This window comes from Pinus tabuliformis, chromosome 9 (genome assembly GCF_031772625.1).
Source record: "Pinus tabuliformis cultivar Carrire ecotype Pingquan chromosome 9, CPIR1, whole genome shotgun sequence".
NCBI lineage: Eukaryota > Viridiplantae > Streptophyta > Pinopsida > Pinales > Pinaceae > Pinus > Pinus tabuliformis.
The window spans coordinates 1,278,872,131-1,278,886,318 of record NC_142307.1 but is presented as its reverse complement, the minus strand read 5'-3'; the positions used below and the strand labels follow the sequence as shown (position 1 = coordinate 1,278,886,318).

Sequence of the window (14,188 nt, the reverse complement as noted above, 5' to 3'; positions counted from 1 at the left end):
CATTTTCTGGGCAGCTCTATGTGATTTAAGTGACTGTAACACACATTTTCCAACAGTAAATAACATGTTGTTCCTCATATAAATTTTATACTTTAACTGGGTTGTGCTTGCAAGCATGTATTTCGTTCTGTACTTCTATTATTATGTGTCAAAGTGAGAAAATACTCCGACAGCAGTATAGACTCAAACTGTTTGAAAAAATGCCTCACTGAAAACTCAATAAAAACCCAGAAATTTTAGTGATAACTTGGGGTCATTTTTAAGAAGGAATCTTACATTAACATTGATAACCTGAACTGCTTGACTATAGAAGCCTTGTTAGGGCTACTGCCTAAGGATGATCATTATCAGCAGGAGAGAAACACAATCTGCACCAACAGTAATTATCATTCAGTCCCAGAGGAAAGAGGTTCTATAAATGCTAGTAAGAAATATGAACCCCAGATGATTAATAAAGGATGTGACAGTGATAAAATTGTTGGAACAAGAAAACTGAAAGTTGAAAATGCATGTCTAAAAGCAGAACTTGCTTCAGCAGTAGCACATGTTTGTACTTTTGACCCAGAATAGAACTATAAACCAGTGAATGGAAGCAATAACTATTGCATGGTGACACCTCCAACCAGCATGTTTTATATGGGGATACAAGGACTAAAGAAGGGTGCTAGTGTTCTCGCTATGGCAGCTGTAAATCAAAGGAAGGTCTTCATTCCTGAAAATTGAAGAAAATATTGCGCAACAACCAAACGTGCAATTTGCTTGGGGACAAAAAATGTCGGGAAAGGGGGATTGTAATGCCCCTATGGATTAATCAATGTTGCGAACATCGGCATTGGGATAAAATCGGCAAAGGTCCGGAAAACCAAAAAATCGTAAAAATCGGGAAAATATCGATAACAATCGACAAAATCAAGGTACCATCAAAATATCGATAAAAATCGGCAAACATCACCTAGGCCAAAAAATCGTGATTTTTAGATAAAATCAAGATGTTATCTACAGTGTTGATAATATCGGTATCGGCAAAATATCGGCGAGGGTCTAGAAAACATCTTATCGGCAATATCGGTGAAAATAGCGGCAAATATCGGCAAGCATAAAAAATGCATAATATATTCATTTTTTTCAGATTTTTAAACATATAAAGCAATAACAACATGAAATAAACACATTGGCACATAAATATGAAGAAAGCACTGATATATATGATGTCAAATAGAAATGATACATCAAAGGCGATACCAAATCCTGTTGATCCCTGATAATTGTCCAATCAAGGACTCAAATGTGGAGAATCAATACAAAATAACATCACATATATAAAAGTATCTCATCATCATGAGTTATATGTAGCAAAACAAATAAAACTAGCAGTTATCTATCTGAAATCAATGCCCTCTCCCCCTTTTACGGGAAAACATGATGGGTTGTTTGCCAGGCCTGCCCCTAGTAGTAGAAGGCCCTGGCCCTACCCCTGCACCTAATGTCAAATAATGAGTGCTAGGTATGGAGTTGTGCTCTCCTATATCTATCACAAATGGTGTTGATGTTGATGCTCCCACAATCTCCTCCTCCTCCTCCTCTGACTCTTGCTCCTCTTCCTCATGCTGCTCCTCCTCCGAGTCCTCCTCCTCTTGCTGCCCCTGTTCTAATGGATCATCTGGCTCTAACCATGAAGGTGACTCCTCCAAGATGGGCTCCTCAGACTCCACTCTCCACTGAGACAACACATCAATATTGTCTAAGGAAATGGCATCTGGATCCATTGGTGCTTCTGTTTGCTTCACTCGAAGTCGGATATTGTAATGCACATACACTAAATCATTTGGGCATGCGAACTCCAACCTATAAGAGTGTCAAAAAAACTAATGAGTCTTGACTCTTGACACTTGACACTTGAAGGTCATCATAAATTTAAAATTTAAAATTACAATAAGTGTACTTGCTCAACTGAAGGTTGTAGCTCAAAGTTATACCTATTGCGCTTTTTTGCGTGTATTTTCTCAAATGCACTATTGCGCTCACACCCTGAAGAGCTACATGTTTGACTCAAGATTCTTATGACCAATTTCTGCAAATTTGGTGCCCTTGCACCATAGCTTCGCCACCAAATATCTACAACAAAATAAAGAAATAAAATATTCAAAAACTTAAAAAATAATTGAACTTTTAAATACAAGTTACATAATTGAATTTTAAAAATCTAGAATTATAAGTAAGGAAATTCTAAATTGAAAATTTTTATTTCTAATGAGTAATGACTTGTCACTTACGTGGCATGAAGAGGGTCATTTCCCTAATAGCATCATCAAAGCCAAATAGGCCAACACAATCCCAATAAAACTATATCTCGCGATTGATTTTGCTACGAAGCTCAGGATCAAGTACCATCCTATGAATACAAGAATGGAACCCTTCCATCACCTCGCCATCAAAATCAAAGCCGCATTTGTATGAAAATGCAGGGTTGAGGAAGAGTGCTACTACATGAATGGGTCGATGAAGCATCATTGTCCACCGACTATCAATCACATCCAATAACATCATATGCCTATCAAGCCCAACAAGAATCTTGTCTGCATAATAAGAACGAATGGCCTCCTTGGCCCTATCCATGGCCTCATACAAATAAGCCATTGCAAGTTTCTCCGCATCTACCAATCTCAAAACCTTTACTATAGGTTCACTAACTGAGCATGCTTCTTCTACTCCCTGCAAAAACGTGTAAAAGTACATCATTTTTGCAATGGATCTCTGGTCCTGTCCCCTGTTGTATCTACAATCACGCCACATATCAAAAACAAACATTTGCTTCAGCTCGAACTGGCATCGAAGCAAAGATTGAAGAGTAATAAAGTTTGTGGCAAAACGTGTGATTGCAGGACGCCACAACTCCTTGTTTCTAGTGAACCTCCTCATGAGGCTAAGAACAAAAGCATGGTTATAAATAAACTTGGGGATGCTCCTAGCCATATCAACCACCTTCATGATGAAGGAGAGTTTCCCCATATCCTCAAGCAGCAAATCAATACAATGTGTTGCACACGGAGTCCAGAACAATGTGTGATGCCTCTCCATAAGCATCATGCCGGCAGACACATAATTAGCTGCATTGTCTGTTATGACTTGCACCACATTTTGCACACCAATCTCCCGAATGAAGCCATCTAAAAACTCACATATCATTGTTGCATCTTTGATATGTGCTAATGCATCCACTGATTTAATAAACATGGTACCTTTAGGACAATGTACCAAGAAATTTAGAAGGGTCCTACTCTTCCTATCTGTCCAACCATCAGACATCAATATGCATCCAGAAACTTCCCATATTTTTTTCAACTCTACCAATCTAGAGTTGATATCTTGCTTTTTTGCTTGAAGAATTGGCCCCCGCAACTCCTCATATGTAGCACTTTTGTACCTTGGGCCCACAACAGCAATAGCATCACACATTGGCTGCCAAAATGGATTGGTTTTGGTGATGATGAGAGGTAAGTCGCACCAGAAAAGACACCTCCCCATGACTCTATTTGCTTCTTGCTTCTCCTTTTTTTTAACAATTGATTTTATGCCAGGTTATGCTCCATTTCTTGTTCGTGGAACAAAAAATGATGACTTCACACTAGCAGTAGCAGGGATGCTGTGGAGCCCCTCCCACTACCCTCAACATCAAAATCAGAAGAAGATATCCTGAAAGATCTACCTGCACGTTCAGCCTTGTTTCATTCTGTCTTTTTCATCAATTGCTTCAAGAGCTTTTTGTATAAGCTTCGAACTAAAAACTGTTCAAATCCCGACATCATGTCCAGTGAGTCTATCCAGATGGTATTTCAATCGCGTAACCCCTCCTGTCATCCTGGTCCCACACAATTTGCATGATAGATATGCCCAATTTGTCCCACCATCAGGCTCCCCATACTCCCAAAATGGGTCTAAGGCTTTTGGCATATTTGAATTTTGTAGTGAGCTAACTCAAACCTAGGGCACCAAAAATAAAATTGGAATTAATAAGCAATAACCGCCTCATTTTACAAAATAATTTTTTTGTTACATTATTTGCAATGTGAATTCAATGAAAAATCATAAATGACAATAAAAGGGTGCATTTAAAAGTTTAAAAAAAAATGGAGTTTGTTGTCCAAATATGGAGAAAAACCTTGCATTTGCTCATGGGCATGAAAATCATAGCAAATGGAAAAAAAAAAAGCAAAATGTTTGTAGGCAAATAAGCAAGCAAGAATAACCCTAAATCTATCAAACAAATCATTAACATAGGGGTTTATTAGAACATACCTGTTAATTGAAGAAATGAAGATTGTCTCATTGTTCTTCAATCTTTGATGAACAAAATATTCGTTGTTGGTGGCGATAATGCCTATTCAACCCTCGATTCCTCCTTAACAGAGAGCGCAATGCTCTCCCCTTCCTTCTCCAACAATCAGAAAACAAGAATCAGGAAAAAAAAGATTTTGGCCACTTCTAGCCACGGCATTGCCATTTTTCACTCGCCCGGCGATTTTTTAGGTCATAACGCAATATTTTCCCGAAATATCGCGATATTTTCAGGGAGACAAAATATCGCGATATTTCCTCGGCGATATCTTGTCTCCCCGAAAATATTGCGATATTTGTGAATATCGGCGATATTGTCTTCACTAGTTATCGAGATGTTCGCAACACTGGGATTAATTGCCCATGGGAGGATGAAATAGCCTATCTAGCCCCATAGGCTATAGTCTTGATAAAGGGGGAAAACCCAATTTTTGAAACATTTTGGGCAACATTGGGTCAATTTTTGGTCAGTTGGGGTAAAAAAGCCCAAACTGGGGGTTGCATTGCAACCCCATATTTGAGAAGCCCCATGAGGGTATCTATAAATAGAGGAGAATCATTTTGGAGCATCAATTTGCATTGGAATATCACTGATTTTCTTGAGCCTAAAGCTCTGAGGGTTTTAATACCCCTTCTTCTCAACTAGTTTCGGTGGAGGTGATCCCACCCTGTTGAGGGCAGTAAAGCCTCACTTCTGGGAATTTATTAAATAATCACAATTACTGTCATCAGTAGAGTTGTGATCTACTATGCATCATTGATTGGATATATTCTTGTTTCCACTGGATAGATAACTCTAAATCCGCGTGAATTCAGTGAAGAATTGTACTGTTGCATTTTTATATTCATGCCTATATACTGCTATGAATAGGTATTACTGCTAATGACTTTTAAAGAAACCCTAACCAGGGAGGAACCCTACGGGCAAGAAATTACTTCTGTTACATTGAAAGGCAGTAACCCTAGCCAAGTTCATGAAACCCCAAGGGTAAAAATTACCCTACGACATTACACATAAGCAAAAAAGCCAATAGATAGAGGGACAGCGGTTAAAGAGACAAGCCATCTTTCTAAGAGGCAATTTATATCTTGGGAATGGAAACATGGTGTGCAGGGTTCTTGATCCTCCAGAACTCTGAACTGAAAGTGAACAAAAAGTATCTACTAACCAGTTTATGACCATTAATGTCAGTTTTCAAATTTCAATATTATAAGCCCATTGGGGCAAATCAGTGGCATTAGTTCCTTTTGTATTTTCCTAAAGATGTTCACAGGACAGTTAGCTCTCATTTTGGTTTTATGCTAAGTAGAGAAACAGATATCTTGGTAATGGAAACATGGTGTGGATGGTTCTCAATCCTCTAGAACTCTAAACTGAAATTGAATGGAAAATATCCACTAATTAGTTTATGACCTGTAGTGTTAGTTATCAAATTTCAGTATTATAAGCCCGTGGGAGGAAACCAGAGACACTACCCCTTTTTGGTTTTTCTAAGGATGTCACAGGATGGTTAGCTCTTCGTGGCATCTATGCTCAGTAGAGAAATACACACACACACATTCTCCAAATTGTGTGTGTGTGTTTCTGGAAGCAAAATATCAGTGTTTTTATTTCCTATGCTATCATTGTTTCAATTTATATTTCACATGTCTCATTTTTTATAACATAGACTCATTATATTACAGGGTGGCTTAACTGAGATTGTCATAGCATTGAAGATGTAACTGTTAGAAACTAAACAAACATTTTTATAGTACACCCCTTCAATTTTTGTCATTATGACCATTGAAGGACATCTCTTTGATATTCACGTCATTTTCTAAATTGTACAGTTCTCTCAGTGTACATATATCCCAGCTTGATTTGGAATAGACCAAAGAATGCCCCTACAAACATGTCTCTAGATTCTTACGATGTGTTTTTCAAGCCAATTGAAAAAGAATATGTGCATACAAACATTTGCTTCTATACAATAACTGTCCAGTCATGATTTTATAAAAAGAAAAAACAAATTTCCTCGGATTCCTTTGCTTTTTATCAAAGATAACTTATTCCATTTAAAAGTTCCATACGTCAACTAAAACACTTACTGTGGGAGGTAATATGAAATCTATATGTTTATTTACAAGAAAGAATTACCATTCAAATGAGTGACACGAGAACGAGTAAGAAAACCAGACTATTTTTAACATTGTTCTTATACAGATAAGGTTTGGAATAACAATACAAGAAAGATAACGAAATATACTATGAATCATGTGAAGATTCAGATGAAGATGACGATAGAGAAGAGTCTCTTCTTCGATGTTTTCTGCTCTTGCGCTTCTTGTGATCATGACTTTCCTTATATTTGTCTCTCTGAAAAAGAAGTTCAAATCAAAATATTTCATTGAGAAAAGACAGCCCAAATTGTATGGCCACAATATATCATGCACAATATATTTTCTCTCACTACACCTCAATAATGAAAACATATAAAATATTAACCAATCATTCACTTCTTAGGTTGGGAAAGTTCTTTAGGGGTTAAAAACAAATAAAAAGCGTTCACAGTATGAAGGAAATTGTAAAATAGACTCAAGAAAGGTTTTGTATATATTGCCAATCCGAATGATCAAAATTTAATATAAAAACTGCACTATAACTGTTATCAGTGTCACAACTAAAACTGCATGTGTAACAATTACACAGTTAGAAACATAATCAAACTAGTAATAGAAACTGAAACCTGAATGTTATAACTTGTGTTGAATTCATATAATTCCAAATAGAGAATCACAGGGGATCTACTTGCTAGAGACCTCCAGAGTTGAGTCGATCCAGAAATCTGATTTGGATTCAACGTGATATTTCACATTGCATGTCTTTCCAAAACAGGAGGGTTGCTCCACTTTTAATGAAAGAAGACAATAGAAGATATCGTCAGTATGGCTCCTTGTAAGATTCCCTCTTAAAAAATGATCCCAAGTTATCACTGTAATTTCTGAGTTTTGATTCAGTTTTCAGTGAGATATTTCTTCAAACAGTTTGTTTACTGTCTGCTGTAGGTAATATTTTTTTATAATTTTTGTTTTCTGGGTAATGCATTTGATGCAAGGCTACCCCCGCACATAACCACAATATGCATAAATATGCATAAACACAATTGTCCCAGGTAATTGACTCACAAAGGAGTCAATTCTTCATAATGTCAAATGGTTAAGGCCCTATATAACGGTTCCTTTATATCGGAACCCAATCACTCCGCTTGAACCTCCTATCGGGACATTATAACCCTTCATAACATTCATTATCCCTTTGTTAAAGCCTTCCTCAGTCTTCCTTATCCGAACTGTTAAAACCCTTCTAAACCTTAGTTTAAGCCGTTAATTAGTCCATTGGCCACATATATATAACAAGCCCTCTTAACCTTTGGTTAATACATAATTAACACATAAACCTTCTCCTTCGGCGTTATTTTCCTTATAAACCACTCACAAAGGAAAACACGCACAAAACCTTACCTTCCACCTTTCGTACGACTTTTGCACAGATTCCGAGGTTGTACCTCTATCGCAATCGCTATCGGCTCTTCATGGGTCATATATGCCTCATCACCCTTTTTCTTCCGATATGCGACTATTGGAACACATATATCGCCCTTTTACCTTAAAAACCCAACCAACATATATATATTGGAATTACACAGGAAAATCCCCGCTGGAACGCATAAGCCAGAACTCAAATCCATTATATCCGCAACTATTAATATCATCGGGTCCGGGTCCTTCAATACTTCTAACAGTGTTGCAACCTCCGATCATCCAGTACCTCCAATCTCCGATTAGCGCCTTATCGCTATCAGTGTATCGCCCTTCGTTATAGCACTATAACCAACCCTTTGACCTCTCCGACATGCGATCGTCGATTGCATCTGCACCGTCGATCTGGATTCTCGATCCGACGGTCCACGATGTATCGCTTTATCGCAATCGCTCCTTTCGATGGTCAGGTCCGATAATACCCAAAAGGTTTTGCCGATGCGATATGATCAGGACCGTTGATCTCACAGATCTAACGGCTCCTGTGCAACTATACTTTACTTCTCGCCCATCACTTTACTTGTGTTTTTTCGCCATTTTCTCCAATTTTCTCTGTGGTTCCGGGTTTCTTCAAAGGTTCCCGACCTTCACTGTTTCCACTACGCCGCTCGAATCTGAGCTTAACTCTACATACTCCTTGATCACTATCCTTTTGGACTTTCCCTGTTCCTTTGAATGGATTCAAAGATCCATTATAACCCTCTGTCTTGTTCTTCTTCTCTGTGCAGTTCTTCAAAATGTTGTTGTCTGCCTCCGCTGCTCAACTTCCTCAAAGCTTACTTTTATGCGAAATCTCACTTCGCTATTTCACCCCAGAGCTTCACTCTGGTCTTCAACTGGATTCAATGACCCATTTATGGTTCCTCTGAACCATTCTCTCCCTCTGCGTAGTTCCTCTGAACTCTGTCTGCAACCCTGTTACAGAACTTACAACCTCATATATCATTCATTCATTAACACACATTCTACATACCAACACAGTTATGGAATAGTCCATTGTAAATATAAACAAATGATACATATTGACACTTCTCGGTCTCGCACAGGCCTGTTCTTTTGCTATCAGTGGCCTCCTCCCTTTCACTCTGCCTGTAGGCTTACATATATGCTAGACAGTTTTGTTGAACTGATCCTGGTTCGACTCCTATATCTACTAAACCGACTCCTAAATCCTCTGTCCACTATGTCCATTTCTAGTTTTAAAGAATTCCCAAAAGCTCTCCTTAGTTCCTTGAATCATGGAACTGTTTAAGAGTTATATTTTATTTTGAACTCTTTTGTCATTACCCCCACTCATGTCCTCCTTATTCGAGAGAATTTACAAAATATCTCACATTATCCGATTTATTCTTATTCTATGCACTTAAAAGCCTAATTTACATCAATTTATCACTTAGGGATCCAACTTCCTAAAAATACATGACCCCCTATGTCTACTTAATTACAATGTGGTTTTTCTCTTGGGTGAATGCTCCGGCATCAGCATTCAAGGCTTCAACATGTATCAACGAACTTCAAAACAAACTTGTACTTCCAGAGATCAACATACTGCTGTCATACAACAATTAATATCCACAAACTAGTCTATTCTCATTTAAAAATTTGAGTACACAGTGAGCAGATCAGGAAGATAGAACCTGGTGTGTAGTGGCAGCCAACAGTAATAGACACATAAATAGATATCAGTCCACCTGAAGTGACACTACAGCTTTTATTTGAGAACAAAAGACACTGCCCAGGTACAAAATTTCAGACCAGAACTCCCAGGTACAATAGCTCACTTAACCAGCAGCTGATAAATGGAAATAATCAGTGGATATGGCCACAAGAATGAGACCATGGCATACCCAAATCACCAGCAATGGATCACATCCCAGCACAGCCAGTAATAGACACAAAATCAAGCCCCTCTAGAGATCATAAGCAGCCTCAACGCACAGAAGAGTTATGGGATGGGATTCGACCCTTTCTAGTTTAATAGCTTGTCCATATTGACAGCAAATCGACCCAGAACTATGCACTAACTCATCCAGCTCAGATGGGATGGTATTCGACCCTTTCTTTCCCTTGGAACCACACCAAAACTATGATACTCAACCAGCAATAACCAAGGAAACTCTTTCTCTGTCTAGCATTCAGGAAATCATTCCTCCATCTTCAGGAGACTCGGCCTCAAGGAATATTTGACATTGCTCAACAAATCGACCTCAGATTGACTTGGGAATCAATACTCCTGTGGGTCTGCTCCAACATGTAAAAATAATAAAGAAAACACTAAGTATGAACTTAAAATCAACTGATAAGACCTCAATACCTCAAGGTCTCCTGCAAATTATCTTCTCCCTTGAATTCTAGCAGTGAAATCTAAGTGATTCCCCTCCTTGAACCAGTTAGAGTGTCTAGTTTCAACACTGAAACCAGCTATGGTAGCTAGGGTTTCCAAACCCCAAATTTCTCCTTCCAACTCTCTCCAAGAGCTCTTTTCTCAAAAGCTCAAATGCACAAATGAGGAGGGTCTCCTCATTTTTCTCTTTCATAAACTTATGGTCACTTTTGCCGCCATTTTTCCCTTTTAACTTTTATAAAGTCACTTTATAATATTTTCACTTTATAAAGTTAATGTGACTTTTCACTTGCCCAGGAAATGTTCCTTTTTTCACCTCTTAGATTTTTATAATGTTTTCTTAGGCAAATTAAGTCCACTTATTAAATGTGTCCATGCTTTAACCTACGGGAACCACATTAGGCTAGAAGACTCTGTCATAAGCTTCCTAAGTGGTCGAGGACATTATAGTCCTTCCCACCCAAGATTGCTTGTCCTTGAGCAATTTCAACTTAGCATGTTTGAGCACCTGTTCACCTTCCCAGGTGGCATCTTCCACAGCTGTAATGTTTCTAATTAGGAAAAACAGTGATATGCAAAGCAAAACAACAAATGCAACACAATATTTCGAAACATTTACTGAACACCCATGTAAACTCCAGAAATGACAACCAACTGAGCCATTTTATTAAGTAATTGGAGCAATAGTACAATAGTGTGGAAGGAGTGCACCTGGGCTTGCCTCAATGGCAAGCTTGACAAGACCCATGTGATAAAATAGCAAGTCCAGATGATAGAGTAAGCTATTCCAATGATGCCCTGCACTGCCCTAGAAAACCGCTCTGTCTGCTAGAAATATGCTGCTGAAAACCCCACTTTTGGTGCTTAAAAAATTCTATAAAATTAGCCCCAAGCTCCTTACAAATAACCCACCAAAACCCAAAAAGAGTTTGGTCTGGTTCTGACCCCCGAAATTCGACCCCAAATACCACGTCCTCCTCCAACAATTGGGAAATACAGCCTGCCTACAAACTCCCAGAAAAAGTCCTCCAATCACTCCCAAAATGTTGAGTTACACTGCCCCAAAGTTCTCCTTATTTCTCCTGACAAAACCCAACTCCAAAACTCGTCCCACAAACTCCCACGTGTGCCCAGTGAGTAGCTTCTGCGCTAGCCCTGGATGCACCAAATCGTGTTGCCTTCAAGCAGCAATCTCCTGCTCCAAAACTCCTCCAATAGGCTGATCTCTCCCTGAAGCTCCTATGCCAAATTTCTCCCGGCAATCACTACTCGAAAGACAACTGAAATGGACCAAGTGTATCCTCCTACGTCCTCCTAGAATACGCACTAGCTGAGTGAGTGGCTGAGTGTTTAGCTTTGAATCCCTCCAAACTCCTCTCCAAAGTGGTACGATTTGACCTCCCTAGGGTGGCACTCGAAGTCCCTCGAAGAAAGGGTGAGCTCTCCGCTTGGAAAACTCGATGTTGAACAGCAATGTGACCTAGCTAAGCAGCGCAAGCAACAAAAGTAAGTTCGATTGGCAAAAGACCCAAAATGAGGCTGAGCTTCTCCTATTTATAATTTGTGAGCTTCTCTTTCCCACGTGGGCCCCTCCATCAAGCTCTTCGACCTCCCTTCCTTGGCTATTCGAATTCCTTCCTTGGCAAGTGTGTTTTTCCTTATGCGTGTGGCCCCCACACTCCACTAACAAAATATTTCGACCTCCCTTTTTCTCCTAAGTCTTTCTCCCAAAAATTTGTGGGTCCCGTGGTCACCAAAAATGTCAAAATTGTGGAAAATAAACTTGAGACAAATTAATTTAGGAAGGGATATTACAGTCCTCCCCTCCCAAATGTTGTTTGTCGCCAATCAACTTCAACACTGGATGCTCAAGTATGTGTTCACCTTCCCAAGTGGCATCCTCATCTGGTAAATCCTTCAGCATACTAAGTACTCTGTGATAGTTCTGCTCCTCAGATTCCTTTCCCTAGTGTCCAAAATGGCTTCCAATTTCAGAACCAAATGCCCCTCATCATCAAGTGGAGGCAACTTTATAGTTGTTGTCACCTGTTGCCCCAACACCTTCTTGAAGGCATGAAACATGAAAGACGTTGTGAATCTTGCTCCCTAGTGGAAGCTCCAACTCATAGGCCACCTCCCCAACTCTCCTAGTCACCCTGTACGACCCATAGAAACATGGTTGTAGCTTCTCAGCCCCCTTCTGCTTCAATGTAGACTGGCGATATGGTTGTAGCCACAGAAAGACCAAGTCCCCGTCCTCAAACTGTTTCTCAATCCTGTGCATATCTACATATATCTTTTTTTGATTCCGGGTTGTCAGTAAGTTATCCTTGAGAGCCTTAAGGGTATCTTGGCTCTCTTGGATCCAATCTTTGGCCTTTGGGGCCCTACTATCTCCAAATGGCAAAAACAATGTTAGAAAAAGACAAAGCATCATAACCATACAAGGCACGAAAAGGTGACATACCAATGGACATGTGATGGGTGGTGTTATAGCAGTACTCGCCCAAATGTAACCACCAAATCCATGCTCTCTGTTGCCCGGTCACATAGTTCCGAAGATAGCCCTCCAACCATTTGTTGACCCACTAAATTTGACCATTGATCTGTAGATGGTAACTAGTGTTGCAGGTGAGTTTAGTACCCACTAATCTGAAAAGCTCCTGCCAGAATGACCCCATGAACCGATTGTCTCGGTTACTGACTATGGTCTTAAGAAGTCCATGCAAGCGAAAGACCTCCTGGAAGAATAACTTGACCACCTGTGATGTTGAAGACCGTGTCAGTATGGTGAAGAAGTGGGCATATTTGGTCAATCGATCCACCACCACATAAATACAATCTTTTCCTTGCATCATAGGGAGCCCTATGATAAAATCCATGGAGATACTCTCCCATTTCCCCTCGGGAATGGGAAGTGGCTACAATAACCTAGCTAGATGGGTCAACTCCCCCTTATTCCTCTTGCAAGCCTCACACTCCTGCACATATCTCAATTCGTCCCCCTTGAGGCCTTACCATGTGAAACGCCCTCTAACCTTCATATATGTCTTATGGAAGTTTGGAACCCCTAGTGCCCTAATAGTGGAGAGTCATGCGCTGCATTCCTCTCCTTCAACTGTGAACACGACACCAAAAATATGCGCCCCTTGTAGTATATGACCTCAACCATCACCTTATAACGCTCATAAGTGTGAATACCCTCCAGAATCTCACATGCCCGCTGATCCTTGGAGTACTCCACCAACAACTATGCCTTCCAATCATGGCAAATGCTCATGAGTGAAAGTGTTGTGGGCCTCCAGGATAATTCATTTTCTACCACATTGTGCTTGCCCTTGACATACTCAATATCAAAGTCATAGGCCTGCACCTTGCTGACCCACCTTCGTTGCCTGTCACTGAGGCCCTGCTACCCCATAAAATGGCGAAGACTATTATGATCAGTCTTCACCTAGAATCTGTTGCCTACCAAACACTGCCGAAATTTGGACAATGCATGCATGATGGCCAGCGTCTCCTTGTCGTAGATAGAATATGACCTCTCATGTGGAAGGAGTTTCCGACTCTCAAAAGCGATGGGGTGTCCATCTTAAGACAATACTGTGCCAACCCCCTAACCTGACGCATCGCACTCCAAGGTGAATAGTTGAGTGAAATCTGGGAGTGCCAAAATTGGGCAACTACTCATCACCTCTTTAAGGCAATCAAAGGCCGACAGTGCTCTATCTGCCCATGCAAAAGCCCCCTTCCTTGTCAGATCAGTGAAGGGAGCTGCTAGCTGTGAGAAGCACTTTACGAACTTCCTATAGTAGGTTCATATGCCTATAAATCCCCTCAACTCAGTCACATTCTGGGGCTCTAGCCAATCCCGAATGGCCTGGTCTTCTCCTCATGCACCCTCACTCCATTTGCGCCAATGATGTG

General features: G+C 40.0%; 1 protein-coding gene across 6 annotated transcripts in view; it reads right to left on the bottom strand.

Annotated features, from left to right (window-relative positions):
* Positions 1-234: 234 nt before the first annotated feature.
* TGH (SWAP (Suppressor-of-White-APricot)/surp domain-containing protein) overlaps positions 235-14,188 on the bottom strand; it is a 302,427-nt gene continuing 288,473 nt past the window's right edge. For 4 of the 6 annotated variants that reach the window (XM_089445360.1, XM_089445356.1, XM_089445359.1 and 1 more), the window contains exon 18: positions 6,268-6,694. In XM_089445360.1, coding sequence (XP_089301486.1) covers positions 6,584-6,694 — 111 coding nt within the window. In that variant the 3' untranslated portion in view covers positions 6,268-6,583. Of the gene's footprint in view, positions 369-2,096; positions 2,116-6,267; positions 6,695-14,188 lie in introns of those variants that run through there. The other 2 variants (XM_089445357.1, XM_089445358.1) reach the window with 2 other exon arrangements.